The following is a 23,467-nucleotide window of genomic DNA, read 5'->3' on the forward strand; positions in this document are numbered from 1 at the left end:
CCTTCCAAGAGAAGTGGTGCAGGCCCCTACCCTGGGGGTGTTTAAGAGGAGGTTAGATGAACATCTTGCTGGGGTCGTTTGACCCCAGCGCTCTTTCCTGCCATGGCAGGGGGTCGGACTAGATGATCTGCTCCGGTCCCTTCCGACCCTAGAAACTATGAAACTATGAAACCACAGCACTGCCAACGGCAGCACTTCCAACAAGAATTTCTTTCCACATCCCCCCTTCACACACACACTCAGCTTCCCCCCGAGACTGAATGAATGCTGCTCACAGCCAGAAATGCTGGCAATACATTGCATACGATTGGGCCCATACAAAGAGAGTGCTGTGAGGCACGTAGTGCGCCACACAGCCTGGTCCCCTCTCCGGACACTCGCGATTTCAGCGCAAAGCTGCAGCTGATGTTTCACTGAAAAATCAAAGGCTGCTCTGTGCCAGCCTAAGCCTGTGTGGCTGCAATGAGGAAAGCAGCAGGGGATTTGGGGGGGAAAGATGGGAGTGTAAAAATCATTGTTTTTAATAAGTACATAATGGGTCATTAAAGTGCTCTTATCACATTTGTGGGGAGACAGTAAAATCTGGCAAGGTGTCTTGTCAAAACACCCCTTCCATGTGCAGGGCTTTGGGCACCCCAACTAGATGAGATGGGTGCAGAGCTTTGGATCCAGCACCGGCAACGCAGCCTTCTAGTCCCAATGCCCAAGCACTGGCCCAGCGTCCAGCAAAACAGGGACCTGCACGTACAGGCCTTTGTGATGTTCTCTCCATGCTGGTACCCAGGACCGAGGAAGAGGGACCAGCACATCCAAGCAAAGACCTGACCTGTGCTGCACCCTGCAGCCCTGCCCACACTTGTCAAAGCTACTCATTAAGACACCTCTTCAATGCCCAGCCCTCAGCCCTGGCTAAGAAGGCAGCTACGACAGCCTCTTTGCCTCACGTGGCCCAGGTTGGTTACCTGATCCTTGAGGTGGGTCTCCGTGCAGTACTTCCACTGCTGAAACACCTCTGACAGCTTATCCAGGCCACCGTGGTGAAAGTGGAAGATCTTATATTGACTCTCCCTGCTAGCAACGACCAGCTGTCCACAGGTGCAGGCCTCGTCACTGCGGGGCAGCAGAAGGGAAAACACACAGGTTAGAGCCGGCTGTCTCAGTGGGGAGGAGAGGATGAGGGAGGGGAGAACACAGCCGGAATGAAACACAAATGCACAGAAACCTCAAAGAAAAAACTACAAGCATGGAGGCAGGCAGACCAAACACCTCCCCAGCTCAAGGCACGTGGGCCGTCACGGCCCCAGCCACAGCACAGTGCTCTCCAAGTAGCAGTGGGGTGGCCGCGCTCCCTCCTCTTCCCACTCCAAAGCCTTCGGCCCCAGGAAGGAACTGCATCCCTGCCTCGGGGTGGGAGCAGGTCCGCCAGAGCCTTTCCAGTGCCTGCACAACACGGTCCTGGAGACAGCAGCTCCCAGAGACACGGGGACTCTAGGAGATGGGGAAGCCACAACAAGCTTCTGGAGAAAACTGGGACGAAGACAGGCAAAGGGAGTTCAAGGGTCTAGAGTTCAAGGTGTTTTCTATACCGAAACTAGCCTTGCTGTTTCCAAGGGGGGAGCGGTGCTGGGACATGGAGAAAACCCATTTCTCACCTGAAGAAAAGGCGGAGGGACCTCATCTGGCCAAGGTCCACACGAAAGACCCCGCAGATCTGCTCGAGGGCAAACACCTTCTGCTGCTCGTCCCACCGGGCATTTTGCACTTGCCCGTTGTTGTCCTGGAAGTGGGTGTTGGTGTCGAGGCTGGAGGCAGAGCTGGTGGAGCAGGTCATGTGGTTATCACACGTCTCCCTGGAGCAGGGGTGGGAGGACCATTAACCACAAGTAACAGAGTCTGTAGTCACCCCAGGACGATGGAGAGTCAGTAGCCTCTGAATTCATACCTCTCTGGTGGTCAACACTGGTCTCTCTTGTACCATAACCAGGAGCAGTTTGGGGAGCCAGTCCAGTGGACACTCACCTTCCCTTCCCACTACGTGCCAGGGTGCCTACAGCATCATCTACACCCCTCTACATCTGCATTTGGGGCTCACTTCTTCCCTGTTTTTTCCACCCCTGGCCCAGGTGACCAGAGCAACCTCACTAGGCTGCAGCAGCGAAAGCCTGGAGGGAAAGGTCGTTTTGTCACATAGTCCTAGCAGAATCCTTTGCATGGAGCCCAGCGGCTCTGGGCCTTGGCTGGGGCAGGACCGGGGAGCACACTCGGGAGGTCACTTTTCTTGGTAGCAGAAGAACTGAAAGAGCCTCCTTCCCGCACAATGAAAACATACATTTCTGGGGAAATGACTCACTTGCTAGAGCATATTTCCTAGCATCCACTCATAAGCTTGGCTTCATGCATGGGGACTTCAGACAAGCTCCCACTTGCAAGTGTCAACCTTTGACTACAGAGGACTGGGAAACCATCTGAAAGCCCTTTCACCAGAACCAGACTGTTTTCCAATAAGCTAAGCAGCTAAATGAACCCAGGGTTTCCCCAAGGGGAAGCCTGAACCTAGATTAAAAGCCAAGCAGCCCCATCCCCAAAGAAAAGCATCACTGCTCTGAGAACTAAGTGACTCTGAAACCGTGACCCCCCCCCGGCTCTTACAAAGGTCAAGGCCCGTGAACAGTTGTAGAGCGAGGCCTGAATGGGCTCCACTGTGAAATCAGGGTTTGCAAAACAAGACAAGGAGCAGGTATAAAGGCAGTCCCCGCAGTGCCACTTTCTGCAGTGTTTTCTAATCCGCTTATCTCACAATGTAGGCACTGAGCACTGAGACTCGCACACTCAGCATGCGGCTGCACTGCGCCACGTCAGGAAGCTTTCTGCAACGGGCTACCGTGCCCCCCAAGTGAGGGCCATTAGGCTGTGTTTCCAGCATCCACCCACCGTTCAGGTCACTGCGTTTCAATGAACAGGCTGCGGACATCCCCTTTAGCTGCGGGCGAAATTAGTAACAGAGGCTGAATGGGCAGGCTAGTTCCAGGGGGAGGACATGAAACCTCAGTGCCCACACACATGCAAAATCAATCCCTCCCCATCCTTTCATTCTGCATAAGACTTTACATAAAAAGGTCTTAATAGATCTTAACCCAAACAAACCAGCTCCACTACTTAATGCACGCCTGTTCTGCTGCTTAATTATCCCGATGAGACACAATCGAAGTGAGATCTTCGGACACAACCTGGCACCACAAGAATGCAAGCAGGGATCACGCCTCCAGCAAGACCGATTCACCCACTCAGCAGCACTGCACCTCATCCGAATGTCGCCTGGAGCCCCCCAGTGTTAAGTGGAAAGTGCAGCCAGGCCTCCTCATCTATGCTGCGCACACACTTCCAGGCAAGTTGTATCTGGGTTCGTGAGAATCAAAGCGCTGCTTTATCGGCTGGATCTGCGGTGTGGAACGCCTGCCAGGAATGCTCACTACCATATGTTAGTGCAGAAAACTGCCTGGAAAAGGCACCGTGTGCTGGATAGCCTGCTGTAAGCAGCTGGATTTTACGCGGCAACATTCAGGTTGAAGCCACAGCTGATTACACAGGATTTTCCAGGAAGAGATGACTCAAACTCATTTAAAGACTAAGCAAAACCACCCAGGTATTCCTGCAGCCCTTGAGGAGATCAAGTGGTCAGAAAGACAAAGAAGGGCAGCCTATAAATCTAATAAAGAAATAAATGGACAAGAGGCTGGAAGCGAACGTACTACACAGGTTATTCCCGTGAGAAACTCCACACAGTTCAAGCACATCAAGTCACTAGATGCACAAGCAGCATTTAATACTTGTACACGGCATTGCATATGCTCCCAGTGTGGGGACATGCTGCCCCTCGAGTGGCACAGGAAGCCTCTGTATGTGGCAGATCAGGAAGGGGACAGGCAGCATGCCAGCAGAGAGGGCTGGGAGCAGAAAGCAAAGCAGCAAACCGAGCAGAAAGCTTGCGACTGCACATTTGGTAATATATGCATGTACTGTACCTGACACCACAAACATATAAAGTGTTATTTTACACACTCTATAAATACTAACGCTCAATAATTACCCAGGTTAATCACTCCATGAATTTAAAAAAGACTCCACCTTATGTTTAAGCATAAGACCTTTCCCATTTGTACATGCTGAATGCATTGGAAAATGGCTTTAAACTGCTTCGTAAACCAATGTTAACACTCATCTGTGTGCAGCCCTGCTTGCCCCTTGTAAGGATGGGCTCTTAGGCAGTAAGGCCAATGCTAATTAATTAAGTCTATGCTTCTGGGGAGTCACCTCTGTGTTGACACATGCAGGCAGGGAGAATGCTCCTAGGTTTGCAGGATAGCACTGGAAAGCCAGCGTTACGTTCGTTGGACCAGAGATTTGTATTAGACTGTTCTTCAAAAGCAGCCTTAGCACCGCAGAAACACATTCCAGGGAGATATTATCTTGTGGGATTAATAAAAAAAAAGACAAAACAGGCAAAGCCAGTGCTATGGTTTATGCATGGGAGTGAAGGGACCTGGAGAAAAACCAAATGCTTATCAGCAGAATTGAAAAAGCTGAAAGCAGGAACCCCGGTGCAACAGGCACGTTCACAGCTCATTTCCTTCCTAAAGTTTCTTTGCTCCTTTTAGGTTAGTGTCCCTCCTATTAGTTAGTTAGAGACAAGTGCTACCACAGGCGGTCTCTCAGGAGTCCTTAATGATGGGCTGCGTGCCTGTACCATCCCCTTTGGCACGTCTGTAACCCTTAGGAGGACAGTAGGGTGAAGCCTCACAAGTAGGAGTTTGTAATAGTAACTGTCATAAGCCCAAAGCATCCTGAATCCCCTTGCAGTAATCATCAAGACACAGGGAAGCGGTATCAGAGACCTGGACTGAGAGCAATCGGCCTGCTGAGACGGGTCTTTTACAAAGGCCACATCTTTGCAAGTTTGTGGAAAGCACCCATATCAGGTGGGCTGAGTGAAGTGACAATCTGAGATGGAGCTGGCTGTCTTGATACCTCTGCGCTTCACAATCCATTCCCCAAAAAGAAGGATCAAAGAAAGGCATGGCAAAACGACAACGGGCTCACTGTTCTGGGAATCCTGGCTGGCTATATCCCTGAAAACAGAGCTGCAAGAGGATTATGCCCGTGCAATTTTTTAAAATCCATTCATACCTGCTGAGCAGAGAGTAGTAAACTAGGTTAAAACCTGCTCCTAAATCCCCCTCAGGCTGATAAGATTTGGAATAGATGCTTGAAGCTTTGTACCGCCTCAAAAAACGCCTGCAGATCCTCCTCATGCAGACGTTTCTGAACAGGGAAGGATTTATTCCACTTATTTTGAAGAAGTGGAATGTGTCTCTTTAAATGTCATGTCAGAATAAAGACCCGTGGAGGTGCATGTGAGTAGGTAAGTGGTGCCCGGTGGGGGGAGCATCCCCCAGCCCTGCCCGCACAGGAGGGAAATCCATGGCAGATTTCGTGGGATGTCACCGCACGGAGCACTCCGATGCCGGCGTGGGTTTCCAGAAGCCACGTTCCACAGGCCCGCCATTGATCTGTTTGCTTGCAAAACATAAATTCCTTCACATTCAACTGCGCTAAATGCTACTTAGTAGCTAATTAACTTTCTGGGCTGAAAACCTCCTGTAATTGCACTTCTTTCACCTTTTTAGCCCGTGTTCTCCAGGGAGCCAAAGCTGTCCTGCGGCATTTGTTCTGCTCATTCCTATCGTACAGGCGCAAGTTCCTTCCTGACAACAGACTGCCAATCATGGCTGCAGAGGTCACTGGAGACCAAATTAGGAGCACTCTGCTGCTGACAAACCTGCTTTGCTTAGCTCAACGCAAAGGGAAAGTAATACGTTATAAAAAAAATCATTTTCCCCGTTGAAACTCAGCGCCAGGGAGCAGATTCAAGGGCACTTTTCAGAGGCGATTTATAATTACCGTTGAAACCGTTCGGCTCTCAAGCTGCTTGTATTTTGACTGAACTGGCATCTGCTCCCCACTGGACAGGGAGAGAAAACAGAAAAAGCTTCACGATTAGAGCACATCACAGAAACACAGACCATAGGGAAGGCAGAGACTTTCGCACTCCCCTCCTTCCTCTGCCCACAAGACTGTCGCAGCGAGATGAGGGATGGGGTCTTGTATTAAACAAGGATGCTCTGCATACCATTGAAACCTCCCAGTGCAAGACGGGCTAAAGAAAGCTGGATTTGACCACTGCACCTTTTGACACAATTGGTTTGCTCGCGAAAAGCAAAGATCAAGCAGTTTGTGTTGAGGTAAGTGGACATTTCAAATCCACATGAAGGCACACCGGCTTTCTCTCTCTGAAGCTTCCTGCAGTTTTGCTGGGGTCATAGCACCCAGTGCTTGTGCCGGCTGCTGGATCCATACCCAAAGTCTCTGCATACAAAGACAAACTGGGCAGGAGGCAGAGGAACCAGAGCACTCTGGGATGCCCCCCTTTTCTTCCCTACCTCAGCATAAGAAAACAGCCAAGCAAGAAGCCTCGCTGCACTGGAGGCTTTGGGGCTCCTCATTCTTCCTGAGATGCAGTAGCAGCCTGGAAGGAGACCAGGTGAGTTCAGGCAGGAACAGAGGGCGTTGTAAGAACGGGCATCCCTACCTCCACCGGGTCTCCTCGCTGCTACATGACAAATGAACGAAAGAGAAAATCCTTGAGCTGGTAATTCTGCATTTAAATAGGAAGCACTACAAGGACTTGTAGTGACTTAGAGTACCGCAATCCCCTTTTTCCAGGGCAGCCCAAAATTGAACATACAATTGTGTTCGCTGTTAAATACAAGTTACTTTTCTCAAAGATCAGACGGCTAAACAGGTAAAGTCTGCTTAGCTAAACCCGAAGCACGGATTTTCTCTGTGAGCTTTTGTGACACTTGGGCAGCAGCAGCAAGGACAGTAGTTTGAATGAATAAAAACACACACGGTCCCTGAAAAGCCAAACACAACAAATCATTTTTAAGCCCAGCGTATGCTGTTCAACAGTGCATACTTTACCTTCGTTTCGAAGGAGGAAAGCATTTCAAAAGCCGAACAACAGATTTTTTGCAATCCGTACAGAGAAGGGGCACCTCATGCCTGGGCTTTAACTCATTAATAAATCAATTGAAATGCAACACTTGAAAAAAAAAATTCCTTAGATGGAAAAAGTGATTTCTCAGCACGGCCCAAAGAAGAATGTTTACCTTTCAGCCCAGTCCAGCCTGGAAAAGAGGAGCTTTCTTAGCAGTGTTTATTTTATTTTTGAAATCAATGGGTTATTTTGCCAGGGGTTTTTGTGCAGTTCTTTCCATGCAAAAATAAAATTCTGAGCTAATTATGCTAATTACAATCAAGCCTTTGAAACCCCAGCCCCTTGAAAACCCTGAAGATTATCTTTGTTCTTATATTCTTGGCTCCAAGCAACCAACTGGGAATTTTGGAGGGACTTTCTACCGGCAGACTGAGTTCAGCCAGTCCCTGGACCCCGGGAGGCTGCTGACCTGGTAGCAGCACCAGCAGCACCACCCAGGGAGCCTCTCGCTGCCTCAGAGGCCTCCCTGGAGGATACATTTCTCCAAGGCAGCAGAAAGGAGAGGGGAAAGAGGAGAGCTGATGAGAAGCAGGTTTCAGAGTTACTGTCAGTGCTTAATACTGCTCTAATTGCAAGGACTCAGCCAAGGTGACAGACTGTGCAGACTGCTTTGCACACGCTGCAGTGGGACTTTTACAGGGGAAACACAATTCCTTCTGCACCAGGCCAACTTAAGCATGAAGGCAAAGCATGATTTATCTTCAACCTTGACTAGAGCCTCTGGGTGTTCCCCTAATACCAACAAACCAAGGATGGCACCAATGCCCCGGGAATGACACAGCACGGCGAGGCTTCTCCAAGAAAGCAGTCCTTTCCTCTAATCCTGCCCATTGCACTTGGCTGCTCAAAGCATCCTGTTGAAGGACCAGAGTCCTTGAGCACCGCTGTCCATAAGGGAAGAGTGAAACACATGGCACCCTTCGCTTTGGGAAACCCTTTTGGTATCAGGGATGAACCTGATCCTTTCAGGTCTGGCCCACAGGCAGTTTTGTATTAGGATGATGCTGATTTAGGAACCAGCCTAGTTCAGTTGGTCCAATCCCCCTCTGCAGGCTGCCGGTACACGGGCGCAAAGGGGCTTACATCAGTGCAATGTAGTCTCATAAAACAAACTGGTTTCTAAATTAGTCACATTTAGACAAGCCCCAGGTTTCTCGAGCCGGGGCAGGACCACCTATTGCTACGAAAGCCGCTCTTAAAGGAGACGGGCTATTTCCTTCCTGGAGTTAACAGTTCAGGAGAAGCAGGCACATCCCTGACCCAGCTTTGATGTCTCACCACCTCTGGATTCGGGAAAGCCTGTTTGGCCAGGAGGCAAAGGAGGGGCAGGAAGAGCGCGGCTGCTTACTGCGTTCTCACTTCGCAGGAAAGCCCAAGCATGTGGGAAGCGTGTCTGTCCCTCCGTGAGGGTGGGGGGGACTCTGGGGGACAAATACTGGGAGTTAAGGCTTTTGGCTATACCACGGAAGGGAATAATGAGCGACCAAACAGGGACGGTCACTACCTGCATAATGCTATCTGGCCGATGAGGTGAGCTCTGTGTAGCACAAGGATTGCAGCAGGTATTGTACGCCAGGACCAGCAAGACCAATGCTCTCCTTGGAAACGCACCATGGCACCTAAGCACATAGCCCAAACTTCAGCTCTGTCATGGGGTGTCTCCCTGCTGGGCCCCACAGGAGAGGAGGCAAGGCTGTGTTTCTGCACGGTCCTTGATCCGAAGGAGGACAGATGCTCCAGGTCTCAGTCGCAGCCCCTCCGAGGAGGAAAGGTCAGCTGCCGCATCCCTCAAGACAGGCTCTGCAGTAGCAGCACCATGGCAGGCTCTTTGATCAAGGGCTCCTTTGATGATCTGATCCACCAAGACATCGCCTGCGCAGGGATCTGCCAGGAGACGGAAGGGACCTCTCCTGCCTGAGCTGGACGGCGGAGAACAGCACCGACGCAAGCAACATGCTCGACATCTCTCCCTTTGCCCGGGGAAGGGCGCTTGTGCCCGAAAGCTGGCAAAGAGCATTTTTTCCAGCTATTTAGTTGATCTAATCAAAAAGATTGCATTTTCCCAAAGAACCCCGAGAACAAAAGTAAGCATCGATGCCCCCCAGAAGACAGCTGAAACTTGGAGCCCGACTCTGCCAGGAGCCTGCCTGGTCTAGCACCTCGCACATCGTTTTCCTGCCGCCTCCCCGCGGGTCCAACCAGGAGTGGGGTGCGCGGGGCAGAGCAGACCTCCTCCTCCTCCGGCTGCCGCTGGCTCACCTTGCTCTGGCTGGAACGGCGCTGGGAGGCGCCTGCCATCTGCTGGCCACGGGCAGCCCACGGCGGGCCGGCTCCGGGGCCAGCCACATATTTCCAAGCCCCTCACCAAGCCTAGGCTGCCTTGCTTCAGGAGCACCGGCTGAACAGCTGCAGGCAGGCTGACACCGCACCCAGCACTGGCAGCCCTGCGTGGCAGGGAACCAGCCGGCATGCTTTCCTCGGTGCAATGCAAAACTCAGCGGCGGGACCCTACGACACTTTGAATTCCCTTCCCGTCTTCAGGGAGTGCTGCCAAGTTCGTAAGCGGCCTAGAGCCGAGCGTGCAGGCACCGCAGTCTGGGTGGTTTCCAGAGATGCCCTTTGTCAGCCAAGTGTCTCCCAGGGAACTGCATCTCTGCGGAGCATTTGGGACAAAGATGGCCCAGGGCAAACAATCAAGAGGGGGCTGGAAACCGGGTCGCCATCCAATCTGCTCTTTCAGAGGCTGCATTCATCGCAGGGAGACAGAGTTCACTGTAAAAGCAAGAGTTTAAAGCTCCGTTTTCAAAAGAGCCATTGACCCCTCCGGGAAAGCCCTGCAGAACAGGCCAGACTGCCCCCGCCACCTCCGAGGCTCGCTGGGCTTCCTGCCCCCTGGCGCCTTCCCCAGGCTTTTTGCACCTCCTCTGCTCTCGATGCATATTCCAAGCCGCGCTTCTCATTCGCGCCTCGCTGTAACACGCTGGCTGCGCCTGAGTCAGCTGTCATGACTCTCTTCCGTGGAAAGCTGGCAGGAACCCAAAGGGGAAAAACAGCCTCCCGCTGTTTAAATATTTACACAGGGCAAGATCTGGATCCCTAGGCCTTCACAGCGTCCTGAATTTCCCCCCTCCTCCGTGGCACTGATGCCCCCAGTCCCATCACCCGACAGCCTGCCCATGCCCCGAATCGGAGGGGAAAGCAAGGAGATCTTGCCAGCGGTTTCAGTGGAGTGAGGAGCTCCCAGGATCTGCTTTGGGTGGCACGGAGCTGAGATCACTCTCAAGTTTTACTGATCAATGACAGGAAGTTTTAGGCAGAAGGCAGGGTGGAGTAGCACCTTATAGACCAACTGACTCAGAGAGGCATACATTTCCATGAGCAACAGCTCACTTGGTTGGACACTAGTAACATTCTGGACAACATGCTGGCAGTCTTGTGCCAAAAAGCCCAATGGGCCTGTCCAGGGGTGCTGCCCCCAGGCTTGTCGGACACAACACGCAGGCAGCATGACACAAGATGTTGCAATAGGTTGCACAAGGGTTTGAATCTGCTTGTTGGCTCCCACCACCGCAAGGCTGCAACTACTCGCATTGCAGCAGGGATGCTGGAAGAAAGGACGAATCCCCAGGCCCCTCCAGACTCCGCGGGGACCCTGCCGGCTCACGTTCATCTCAGCTCATTCGCCTGTAATTTTGCCTCTTGATTATTCTGCACAGGTGAGCTGCCATAATAACATGATGCAACAGTTGCTGCTGCCCTCCATGGCCCAGCAGCTCCCTTCTGTGTGCAGGGCAGCTGATGAGCTCCCTGGGAAAAGGCCGAAACACAGGCCACGCAACCAGTCAGTGAAAATTGCATCAAGCCAGACTCCTAAGAAGCTGCTTCCCTGGCCTCGTATCTCGCCCATGTAGGCAGGGAGAAGGTTTGTGCTCCAGATTCATCTCCGTCTAGGAGCTGCGGGGACTGCGGGAGAGCACTGTTCTGTCAGGTCCCATTCTTGCAAACACCATCTACTCTGCACACATAACACTCAGGTCTGCTCCCTTCGGGGCCCCAAGCTGCTCATGCTCCTCTGTGTCTCTGGTAGCCCTGCCGTGGGACCTGGGACAGGAGTACATAAGAACACAAGCAGTGCTGCGCTGGGTCAGACCCACGGTCCAGCAAGCCCAGGATCCCATCTTTGATAGTGGCAGGAGCGGATGATGTAGAGGGAGAACAGTGAACTGGACAGATCTAATGTAATCCACGCCGCTCCTAGGCACCTATCATTATTGGTTCAGAGATGCCAGAGGAAACATCTCTAGTGGCTCCATTTCACAGCTACTGACAAATCTATCCTCCATAAACCTGTCTTATAAACCTAGGTCCTTTTCTGAACCTGGATACGCTCTCTCCCTTGACACCTTCCTGCAGCAATGAGTTCCACAAGTTAACGATGTGCCATGGGAAAAAAAGGGCATTTTCTTGTTCCTTTTAAACCCATCTCCTGCTAATTTCAATGGGTGCCTCCTCATTCTGGTACAGGTCTGCTCATGCATCGTCAGCACAGCTGGGCACTGGGTCCCCAAGCCAGGGCTAGATGCTGCCTTGTCCCACTGCCCCAGGGCCAAGGCTGTGGAGTCTGCAAGCCATCACCCAGCATTAAAGTCAGTGAAAGACCAGAAGCTTTTGGGAAAGGCACTTGCAGATTAGCACCAGGTCTTACGTTCTGGGTGATATTCACCAGCCAGATTGTGCTGGGGCACCGCTACCCCTGTTTTCCCGATGGGGACACAGAGGCTAAGTCCATTGCCTATGGCCACATGACCGGCTGGATGCAGAGCTGGGGACAGAGCCCAGGAGTCCTGACTTGGGCCCCTTTGAGCTGTGAGATGACACTCCCTGTCCCCTGCCGCAGGTACAACAGTGCTGGACTGGATGGAGAGGAAGGGAGGAAAGAACCTATTTATTTCCAATGCCACCATGCCCCTGTAGAAACGTAGGCACTGAAGAAGCAGCCACTGATGTTGTCAGTGCATGCCATGCACACCTTTCTGTGGGCTGACAGGTGAGGAAGGTGGCCGGCTGAGCACAAAGCTGCCTCCCATGTTCAGGGAAATCCAAGTGGCACGTCCAGCTCTACAGAGGAAAAGAGCAGACCAGGCGGGAGAAGCCTGCGGGGAACCAAGAACCTGCGGAGAGGGCATGCCCTTCTGCTCTGAACCTTAAAAGCAGTGCCAGCAGGAAGAAAGCATCTGGTGTGATGCTATTGCATGTTGCTCTTCCTGGAAACCTCTTGGTTTGCATTGCTAATGTGAGAGGCTCCCTACCAGACCTCCAGCCTCCACCCCAGTCTGCAACACCTGTCTCCTTGGGAGCCTGGCAGCACCTGGCGCTTACTCCCAGCGCCCCGCCTCCACACCCGCAGGATCGTCTACTTCCAGCTGGACTAAAGATGCCTGGGAAAGACATCGCTTCAGCTCGGTGAGTTGGTGCAGGGAGAGGGGCCCAGCCTTTGGCAGGAAAGCAACCAAGGAAGGGGCAAAAAATCCCTACTGGAAACTTGTATTCTTGGAGGGCAGGAGAGAGAGAGAAAGAGAGACAACCTGGCAGCAACACAAATCCCCATGACGCTCCAGACCTGAGGCAGACCTACAGCAAAGGGACACGACAAATAAGGCCAGTTGTATGCACATGGTTCTAGGTGCAACCAGTCAAGGAAGCCAGGGTCCACATTCCCACTCAGGGGTTAGTACAGCACTCCCCGCTCCGCAACCCCCGGACGAAGCTGCTCTGCCAGGAGCAGGCTGGCACAGAAACAGGCAGAGCAGCCCAAAGCCATCCCTTATGCTACATGTGCTCCAAAAGGCCTTTAAATCCACAGCACATAACACACAAGCCTGTTCCCACTTGCAGTGTATTGAAACCTTCTCCAAGCTGCATCTAGCAGGGTGGCAGGAACACCGGGAGTGCGGCTGGTGAGCCACTAGAGGCTCTCCTGAGCTAGGCGAACTGCCGGGCACAGGAAGGGAAGGCTGCCCGCATCCACCAGCAAACCCTGGGAAGACCAACAGATCATGTCCCCTCCCTCTGGTGCTGCCACCCACTGCAGTCACGGACGCTGGGCATTTTATACACCTCGCTGATGTTTCACTACCTTCCTAGCCTTAAGATCTCCCTGAATGGAGGGCAGAGGGAAGAGCTGCCTGGCTATTTTAGGGGTCTGTAGCCTTTCTGTCAGTCCCCACCTGGCCCAGGTGCCTGTTCTGCGGTGCTGAGCCTGTCTCTTGGTCTCGCTGCCACTGCTGTCCCAGGCTGCCCAAAGAGCATCACTTGCCCCTGCTTCAGGGTTAGGGTTAGTCCAGCATAAACCCAGCGCACTGGCAGGCAAATACCAAGGGACTGCCTAGGAATACAAAACACAGAGGAGTATTTTCTCTTTTGAAAGCTTCTGGCTGGCACTGAAAAGCCTTCATGGAAGCATTTTCCCTAGATTTCGGTTTTGGGATAACTCGCTTTTAACAAACTCACATTTTAGGTCAAATAAAACCCAGCATTTTGCACAACCGTCTTGTAATTCGACTGCTCCTTTCAACAGTTCCACGCAATGCTTCGAACAGAGATGCCATCAGCAAACAACTAAAAGCCAGCGTGTTCCTCATGGATTTATTCAGTCATTATCCTGACAGGAAACTGCTTTCTTAAAATCAAACTGCAAGCATCTTTGTGGAAGCTTTGCAGCTTTCAAGAGGAGAGTCAGGTAAAATGTGTGAAGCTGCACGTTTTGGTGAAAGAAAGCCTATTACACATTCCCAGACAAACTGAGCCTTTCATTTAATAGAAGACATTGCATTTACCTGAAGAACCTTGTCTGTCTATGTCAGGGGTTGGCAAAATGCGGCCTGCGGGCCGGATGCAGCCCACCAGGCCACTTTTTCTGGCCTGCGGGGCCCCTAAAAAATTTAGAAAATGAATACTTATCTGCCTCTGGCTGCCTGTCATGCAGCCCTCGATGGTTTGCCAAAACTCAGTAAGTGGCCTTCTGCCCAAAATAATTGCCCGCCTCTGGCCTATGTCCTTAGACCAACACAGCTGCAACCAACACCCCACAAAAAACTCAGTAATTTTTACAACTGACAAAGCCCAGGCACTCAGAGAATGCAACGCTGTGCTAACACAGGAGAACTGTGACATGAAAACTAGGAACCAGCCCAAATCAAGCCAACTGCATTGTCTGAACTCAGCACAGTGAGAAGAATAAATGAACACATGAAGCCAGGTCATTAGAACTGGCGTTAATTATTAATCCAGGGCATTCTAAACATAGCTTGGAAAAAAATCCTTAGCAGCACGGCTTTAATCCCGCAGGCTGGATTTAGTGTGAGAAAGACAAATGTGCCCTTTCAGCATTTGGCACCAGAGGGAACTTCTTCAGAGGAGCAAGGGGCACATGCCTTTAAATCGATGCTGGCACCATGCGAATGAACAATCGTCTTGGGCATTTTGTGCATTGTGTGTTTGGCTGTATGGCCAGGTGAGGGAGCCCTTGGCAGACGCACAGACTCCTTCCATACCGCTGCTGTATGCTGGAGCTCTCTCCCCATCGCATCCCACCCACCCATTATAAAGTGCCAGCTCAAAAGACCGTGTCAGGCTCCTGTTAATTGGAAGCACCCTCCCCAGGAGCGGCTGCAATGCAGAGCACATAGGAACTGCTCAGACACCCAGGCCTTGACACCCAGCCTCAGACTCTGGTTACCTGACACCACCTTTATAGCCCACCCCCTTGGGGCATTCTCAGGTCAGCCCATTGCAGAGGGGTAAATCCCACCCCAGCTACATGTGTGAATGTGTTCTGGGTATTTCTGAGGTGCAGAAAGGTTAACCTGCACCAGGTGCAGGCAGACTTGAACCTCAGCAGCACCTTTGCGATTACTCCACTTGTGCTCAGGATCAGCAGCACATGCACCCCCCAACCCAGCACTGGGGGGATATCAGCGAATCCGGACCAGCTTGGCATGGATGCTATGCACTGCAATTCATTTACATATGCACATATTCATGTACATGTTTAACGCCCAATCAGTTAATAACAATGGTGTATTAACTCAAGGCCAACGTAGCTCCCACACAGACAAACCTACAGGCACTTTATTAAAGAGCATAGTGAAAATACCCAATCCAGACCACCTGGTGAAGTGAGCCTGTGTTTCAGGGTCCAGTATAAAGCACACACCTCTGGGTGCAAAACTCTTCACAGAACAGAAATGGGGCATTTCTTGAGATTTTAACTGGATGTAAGGGAAGCAAATGGAGCCGTAAGGAGAGGGGTTAAGGAAAGCTCAGAGAAAGGATGACCTTGCTGGACTCAGAGGGATTTTTAGGCACTGGGTTATTGAGCCAGCAGCTGCATCCGCCTCCATGCCCCCTCCCCGCAGGAAGCTGGAAAAACCTGACGCACTCACCTGCTTTCAGTATCGAGAAACAAAGAGCTACTGCTTTCCCCCAGGGCTTCGCTGATGGGAGAGAGGCAAAACGGGGAAGAGAAGGCATCAGAATCAGAGTCGAACGTACTGTCCCTGCTCACGTCATCCACGGACAGCTCCAAGGAGGCCTCATCTTCCCCCTGCTCTGGCCTGCAGTCCAGCCCTTCCTCCGTCCCCTCCGCCGACAGCTCCAACCTGTTCTGCTCATCCTGAGAACTGATTGTCGATAAGATACCTGAGTCACTGTGGGCAGGCGGTGGGGAATTGTGGCTACTGTCTATTGTTGGGCAGCCTTGGGAAAGCTTGTCCCCTTCGGAAGAAGGGGCACTGATGTGAGCCACATCTCTGATAAGCTGTGACACGACGAAGACATCTTCACCTTTCGGGATCACTGCCCCTTTCTGCTCAGTGGGAGAGGTCTGCCGGACGGCGCCAAAGCCCTGAGTGTGGCGGCCACGCTTGCGGGGAGCCTTACGCACAGGGCAGCTCTCCGGAGTGATGTAGCGCAGCGCCTCTTCATCCTGTCTCTGAATCCGAGAGTTCGGGACCCAGGCGAGGATAAGCGTGGTGCCGAGGAGCTCGTCTTTCTCCATGTACAGGCACAAGTAGCCTTCAAGAGACCACAGAACCAGCCCGTTAGGACATACATTTTATACTTAAGATAAGCCATATGCTGGGGCTACCTCGGACTCCCCCCACCCCAGCAAGCCGACACAGCCAAGCAAAAGGAATCCAACAGTTTGGCAGATTTCTCTCCTGTCCACAAACAGATGGTGAAATTCTCAAAATTATTTGCTATTTGCAAATAATTCTGAGTCTGCAGATGGTTTATGAATAGTTTAAATTCCTCCTGGCCTGGATGGTTACAGAAATCACATGCATTTATTCCTGCCCCTGATTGGACACATTAGACAACGAATCAAGGGTGCATTATGAATGACACAATTGCATGTAAAATTTGCACTGGGTGTCAGTTATCTTGCTCCAAGTGTGAGCTAAAACATACTCCTCAGAGGCGTTTGCCCTAGCACAGCTAAAGGCTAAAACACTTAGTGAAACCCAAAGGCAAACGCAAGCCAAATTAATTATTTTTCATTATAAAGCCAGTAACAACTACTGCCATTCAGAGGGACACAGCAGCAGGCAGGGAGAGAGAGCAGCAATGCAGCTCTCCACTGGCTCCAGCGTATGAGGACACCCCGTGGTTTCACTTGTCCCTGTTCTGAAATGGCTTTAGGGGCAACTCATGCAATCAGGGCTGGGACAGTGCTTGGCCTCCTGGATGCGTGCAAGCGCACCCCAAATTGCCAAGGGACTTTTCTTGGCCGCTCCTAAGCACTGTCTTGCACAGGCAGAAGGTCTCGGCTCCTCATTTCATGGCAGCCCCCTGCGAACCAGTTGCAAGATGCAGGCCCATGCTGTGCAGATGTGTACACACCGGAGCCCACCCCCCAGCAGACTCTGCAGTCCCCATCACCTGGATGATGCTCCCCAAGGCCTTGCAGCCCCTCGGGAGGGTGGACGCAGACATTGTTCTTGGAATAGATGATCTCCCCATCCAGCACGGATGACGCGCTGCTGCCGGTGCTCGCGTTTAAGGTCAGGAGGTCAGAGGCTTTCGAGGAGGCACGTCGGAGGAGTCGCCCCAGAGACATCGCCAGGGGAGTGTTTCCATTATCTGTCCGCTTCAATCAGAAGCTACGTCCAGACAAAAGATCTGCTGAGAAGGGGGAAGGAACCGCGTTAGGAGATGCACGAGACACCAACAGAGTGGTTAGGACTTCCTGCTATGCAACATCACAGCCGGCAGGGTTCCCGTCAGCTCTTACCCCAGCCCTGCCATTCACACAGGGAGCTCCAAGCACCCCAAGCAGTTACAGGCCTCACTGCACACGCAGCAAAACCGTGCACAGAACAGGAGAGAGGCCTGCCAGCAACACTGCAGGGCCGGGGGGAGTGTGAGCCCACCGGAACCACGCGGTGCCTGGGAGATGGCCACAGCTCACGGCCGGCTCCCCTTGGCCAGCGTTGCTGGAGCCGGGTGGTGCTCGAAGCATCCCTGGGGATGGCAGAGACCAAAGTTTCAGCTTTGGTCTCAGGCTTCTGTTGCCCGCCACAAAATGCAAAGTAATTAATAAAGATCAGAGAGGGAAAGAAAGAGCATTTCATTGCCCAGGAACAAAGGAGGGGCTCTGAGGACTCAGAGCTGCCCCATGTGTCCTTGTTGCAATGGCCCAGAGGCAGCTTGGGCAGTCCCATAAGGTCAACCCCAAATCAAAGCTGCGACAGGCACCACACCTGGGCAAGTCAAGGCTGGTGCTGCACCCTTGGCACCAGGTGCCGCTTGGTCCAGGCTAAAGGGCATTCACCTTGTATCCCCTGAGTTTTGAAAAAAACCCTGTTATTTAGACACGGCTCTTGTTGGTTGGGGGTGGAGGGAACTATTCCAGCTACAGCAGGCAAATAAGATGCAGGTAACAGAATACAGCGCGCCAGCCCCGAGCCACGGGGCAGGCGTCTCAGCTTGCAAGAGGGAACATGAGTGAAATATGGAACATGATCCCCAGGTAACCAGCAAATGTACCGTGACCCGAAAACAGGCCGTGCTGCTGGGCGGTGCTGCTAACGAGAAGCTGCAGGCTGAGCCCAGATGGGATGCTCATGCCATCAATAATTCAGCAGGGAGACTGGGGAGAGCGCAGGACCTGCTGAGGCAGCACACAGGGAGGCACAAAGCACTCCCCTGCAAGCCCAGAACAATGCAAAGGCAGGGCGGGAATCACTCTGCCCAGCAGGCAAAGCACCAGAGAGATGGCAGTCTCCATTCCCCCCGCAACATGCAGGTGGAAGGGAAGGCAGCCTCTCCCAGAGCCGTGCTGGCTGCGTACTCTAGGGCCAACTTAACCTGGCATGCACCAGATTGCCACGGGCCCCCAGGGAAGAGCAGCACCCTGCATGAGCAGTGAGCACCTTCCACAGGCTTGCAGCCAGGCACCCGGCTCGGCAGAGCAAGCCACAGGTGTGGCCAGAAACAGAACGGTAAAGGCTCCTGGTCACCCAGAACCCAGCCCCCAAATATCTCCTGCCTCTGCAGACAGCAAATTCAGCCGCTTCTCAGGAAAACCAGAAGGATGCAGAGTGGAGACAGGCTGGCCTGTCTGCAACTACCTAGTGTGCACGGCCAAGGCCAACACTCACCCACACCAGGTGGGGCTGGTACCACTGCCAAGTGCTTCCTGGGGGCTACTTCACCCTCGCACTCACTTCCCAGCCTGGACAGACAGGGCAGCAGGGTACCAGGGGTTACACAGGACTGAGCTCCCAACTGAAGGAAACAAAAGGGAACTGCTTTCTCTTCTCTTCCGTAGAAGCAGAGGCAAAGCAGAAGTCAGCATTTCTCAACCCGAGAGATAAAGGTGGCAAGAAAGGAAATTGCTTTCCGGCTGTTTACAGTGAAGAGAGGGTAAGTCAGAGGAGCAGCTGACAGTGCTTGTTAAAGACCAAAGTGTGAGACTTCACCACCCGTCTCCTGGCTTGTGTCAGCTCGAATCACTGCTTCGGCTCAGTTTGACAGTGTCAGGCCTCAGTGGGACCTGACAAAGATGGATCGACCCTGCTCTGCGCAGAGCCCAAGGGTTCGAGGGTGAAGAGGTTGCTGTGCAAGCCCTTTCCCCTCCTGCCTCGCAGTATCTCAGCCCTGCTCTGAAAGCACATACCCGACAGCCACAGGAAACAGGGCAAGAGGACCCTGAGTGCTCACCCCGTCCGGCCCTCGAGGCAGGATCACTACCCCTCCCTATCCGAAAGACGCAAGTGCAGAGCCACGCTCCTCAGCCTGAGGCTCTCCGTCCCAACTTCTCTGCACGACACAGAGCAGAGCTCTGCTGTAGGGTCTGGGCTACGTAGGGGGATTGGGCATCCACAACGATCGCAGAAAATAGATGGAGCCCCTTCCAGCTCCGAACAGGGTGCAGCGGGCACTGTTGCAAGGCACCATAAGAAGTTACGGGCAATGTTTCAACACAAGCATCTACCAGAAACTCTAGCCCGTGACACTGGGTGACCTGCATATCATCAGCACTGGCATGCCGGGAGTTGGGAAAGCTGACCTGAGCTTGTGGTACTGACCAGCCAGCTTGGAGCATGGGTGTCCCTGAACAGGGCAGGGGCACCCACGCTTCCAGCCACGCTAGCCACCGCCCCCCACGTTAGACCCACAGAACCTGTTGGAGGGAACACCGGAGATCAAGGCACGTGCATCCTGATTCAGGGAATGCAACCCAAGGAGATGCACAGACCTAAAGTGTGCCAGGGGGCGAGAGCTCTACGGCAGCCCTCCAGAGGCCTTCAGGGACAGGGAAAGAGGCCGAGCCCTTCTCAGCTGATGACCGGCAGCAGCGGCCGTTCATTACCTACTCCGCGCTCAGAAAGACTGAAGCAACTGTGGAAGATCTGCAGAAAGGGAGATCGGAGAAGGACCTCAGGGCTTGCCTTGACTGTTTCTTCGGGGCAAAGCGGGTGGGAGCGATTCAAAAGGAGGGAGCTGTGCTGTAAGGAAATCATGCAGGTGCATTGAGCTGGCTCGGCAGAAAAGCTGCAGTCCAGGCAGGAAGAGTGGATGTTCAGGGGCCTGGTTAGGAGAGAGGCAGCTGCAGAGACGAGGTCAGCACGTGTTCGTCTCGAGGTCAGTGTGTGTTGGTCTTGTTCCTAGCCTGCAGCTGTTCAGATCACACGAGCCAAAAAGCACCACAAATGTTGGCAGCCCCAGCCAACGGGACAGAACAACCTCTTTGCCCCTCGTCCTTCTGCAGCGGCAGGGGTCAGTCTGCTTCTGGCCCGATGCAAGGGCCAGGAGCAGAAGCTTGGACTGTGCCTGTCATTTGTCCTGGGGATGCAGAGAGGGAGAGTTGCCAGGGCTGCTGTGTCAGCATGAGCTCCTACACCCATACAAGGAAAAGGGGCATTTCAGATTAGCCTTTTATTTTGGCTTAATCAAGATCATTCCAACATGGCAGCGGCTGACACCTCCCCTGCCTTCCGGAAGCTGGAGCACGGGGTTAGCTGATAAGCTTGCCTGGGTGCCAATATTTGTTAAGCACACACAAGATTGCACTCTCCCACTCTCAACTGCTGCCACCAAATACTTTGGCTGCAGCTGCTCTTGTTGTTCTCGCAGCCCCTAGATGCTTTCTTAGTCAATCAGAAGGCAGGGTAGATTTGCACTTTATAAACTAACCAAGGTGGGGGGGGAGGGGGGGAGCAGGGAAGGTGTGTGAGATAATTATACATGGCACAAGCTTTCATGAGCTGCAGCTCACTTCATCAGATGCTGTGAAAGGACATGCAGAAAACAGAGTATAAGGAGAGAGAGAGTGGAATATAAAAGACAAAGGCAAGGAAGAAAGCAGAGGTGGGGAGAAGGAGCAGCGCTGTCTTAGCTGATGCCAGTGCTCTTTAGCTAGCACAGCACCCCAGAGGTAAAGCATGCAGCCAGCAGCCAGCTGCCTCCTCTCAGGGCTGCCTCAGTTGTCCCCTTCGCTGTGCACTAAGCCTAGCTTCTGCCAGCAGTGTCTCAGCTACTGTTTACAAAGGCCCTCCCTGCTCCACAAACTGCTGAACAACAAGATCCTGTTGCAGGTTGGCACACGGACACCCCTACCTTGGCAGCTCTTCCTGAGACGAATGCTGCTGGCTCCATTCGAAACAGCTCTCGGTTCTCCGATAAAGAGGAGCACAGGGTTTCTGCAGTCCTGGGCTAGGATCCTGCCTGTTCTTCAGGCTCCGAGCAGTGCTACGCAGGGACCAACACCGAAGGTCTGGTCCATCCAGACTGAGCCGCAGCCTAAGCTGGGAGGTCGGGCTGTAACCCAAGAGCTAAGTGGCTGAGCAGTTGCATATTTGGCAATGGATCCTGCTGAATTTTAATACAGGCCCTAATAAAGCCAAATAAAAGGGTTCTGGAAATGAAGCAGGAACCTGTGGACAGACAAGAGCTCCAGAGGTGTCAAACAAGAGCCAGGTTCACGCTGGAATTGAGCAACATTTTCTACTTTGCAGTTCTCCAAGGAGAGGAATTTCTGCCAACAAACTTGGCTTGATTTTTAATATTGTGTGAGCCTGACACTGCATTGCACTGGAGAGCCCTGAGGTTAGTCCTCACGCTCCAGGGGGAGGGAAGAGACACTTAGCTTGTGGTCTGTTATGAGAGAAGCAGCAATGTAGTAATAGCAGGGAAGAACCCACGAGTCCTCACCCCCACTCTCTCCACAGGTTTTCCACAGATCCCATGGGACCTTCAGCAAGCTGCTGTCAAGCTCCATTCCTCTATATTCAGAAGGCTGCTATCACCACTTGCAACCTGCTTGCAATGATGCTGGCACAAGACTATCTGCAGCAATGAAGCGTACACCCGAGGGAATAATTCTGAAGCTGTCCCATAACACGGAGAGAATGAAGTAGGCCACATCAAAAGTCTTTCATCTCTAATCTACTGGCAGCAGCAGTCAAGCACAGAGTGCCAAGCTAAGGAAAGAGCAAGAGATGCTACTAGCATAGGGAAGGACGCTTGGCCCCACTGAAGTCCAGGACAAAACTCACCCTACCTGGGAAAGCAACACAGGTCACAGGAAAGATTGGACAACAGAGCCAGCATCCCACTGGAGAGACCCAGCATCCCAAAGCTGGGGGAGAGGTGCTACCAGCAGGGCCTGCCCATCACTCCCTGCCCCACTAGGCACGAAGACAAAATGGTAAAAACATCACTTTTTTGGCCAAGTGAGGAGCCCACTTACTACACACGGCAGCTATGAGAAGACGCTTGGAAATGCTGCAACTGAATCACCGCTTGTAAAGCACACTGCACTCCACGCGGGTCTATTCTGCTCCCTCAGACCAGTCACCATGTCATGCATTATTTAACCCTGGTACTTATACAATCTCTGCAGTTGATGTCGGAGGGCATTATTTTTAAGCTACCTGCCCGGCGCTGCCTTAATACTGCTCCAGTGCTGGTCTCCTGAACTTCCAGCAGCCTGCATTGCTGGCTAAACATGAGCCAGTTTCAAAGCTCTCTCATCCCACCAGAGGCTGAGATGTGACAAGAGCATAGGCACAAGATGCATTCTTCATTCAGTCAGCGAGAAGCAACTTTCTCCCTCTGCTTAGCTCAGGCTTTATGCTGATTACACAGCAAGATGCTGAGAATGGAGTCAAAGATCTTTACCGAACCCTCCAGGGGCCAAAAATCACTCCTCAATTAGGTCCTCTTGATTTCAATGGAGTTACCACCAATTGCATTAGGTCTGAACATGACCATAAATCTAAGTACTGGGATCAAATCTCACCCGCACCTCGGTGTAGGACTCAGAACAGGAACTGGCCTCCCAGCCTGGGGAATTCACTGCCAGCAGAGCAAACCACTCTGGCAGCTCATTCTTCACAAACTCAAACATGACTCTGGGTCAGGGGAGTTGCACACAGACAGAGGCTTCATTCTCATCAATATTAATCACCGTGTATATAAAGCATGCCAGGAGCCCAGTGCAAGATGCATTCAGACTCTTGGGCAGCCCAAATGCTCCAGGTGGACTAGCAAAGTGCCTTCAGTGGGGAGGCTTGGGGAATGGTAACAGGAGGGGCAAAAGTGCAACCACTCTCTTCTGGTGTGGGGACACACTTGGCTGCCACCCCTCTGCCCACCCCGGTCTGTCTTGACCAACTCAACTGGCTGGTTTCCACTGCTAAACATTTCAAAGGAAGGAGCACTTCCCTCTGGCAGGTGCAGCTCTTCCCTCTGAATGATTCTTCAGGTTCCTTCCACATCTGTCGCGCTTCTGCACATCTCACATGCTGATCCACCCAAGCTGCTGGAGCAGGGGGCGAGGTTCTT

General features: G+C 52.6%; 2 protein-coding genes across 4 annotated transcripts in view; one reads left to right on the top strand and one right to left on the bottom strand.

Annotated features, from left to right (window-relative positions):
* TBC1D16 (TBC1 domain family member 16) overlaps positions 1-23,467 on the bottom strand; it is a 34,600-nt gene that overhangs the window by 7,765 nt on the left and 3,368 nt on the right. For 2 of the 3 annotated variants that reach the window (XM_019542265.1, XM_019542263.1), the window contains exons 2-5: positions 17,057-17,296; positions 15,559-16,189; positions 1,653-1,850; positions 963-1,110 (exon numbers count right to left, since the gene is read on the bottom strand). In XM_019542265.1, coding sequence (XP_019397810.1) covers positions 963-1,110; positions 1,653-1,850; positions 15,559-16,189; positions 17,057-17,234 — 1,155 coding nt within the window. In that variant the 5' untranslated portion in view covers positions 17,235-17,296. Of the gene's footprint in view, positions 1-962; positions 1,111-1,652; positions 1,851-15,558; positions 16,190-17,056; positions 17,297-21,238; positions 21,361-23,467 lie in introns of those variants that run through there. The other variant, XM_019542264.1, reaches the window with a different exon arrangement.
* Positions 18,118-23,467, top strand: part of CCDC40 (coiled-coil domain containing 40) — a 31,533-nt gene continuing 26,183 nt past the window's right edge. Inside the window, exon 1 of the mRNA XM_019542784.1 lies at positions 18,118-18,146. Within this exon, the coding sequence (XP_019398329.1) occupies positions 18,118-18,146 (29 nt within the window). The remainder of the gene's footprint in view (positions 18,147-23,467) is intronic.

This window comes from Crocodylus porosus, unplaced genomic scaffold (genome assembly GCF_001723895.1).
Source record: "Crocodylus porosus isolate Cpor-Errol unplaced genomic scaffold, CroPor_comp1, whole genome shotgun sequence".
Lineage (NCBI taxonomy): Eukaryota > Metazoa > Chordata > Crocodylia > Crocodylidae > Crocodylus > Crocodylus porosus.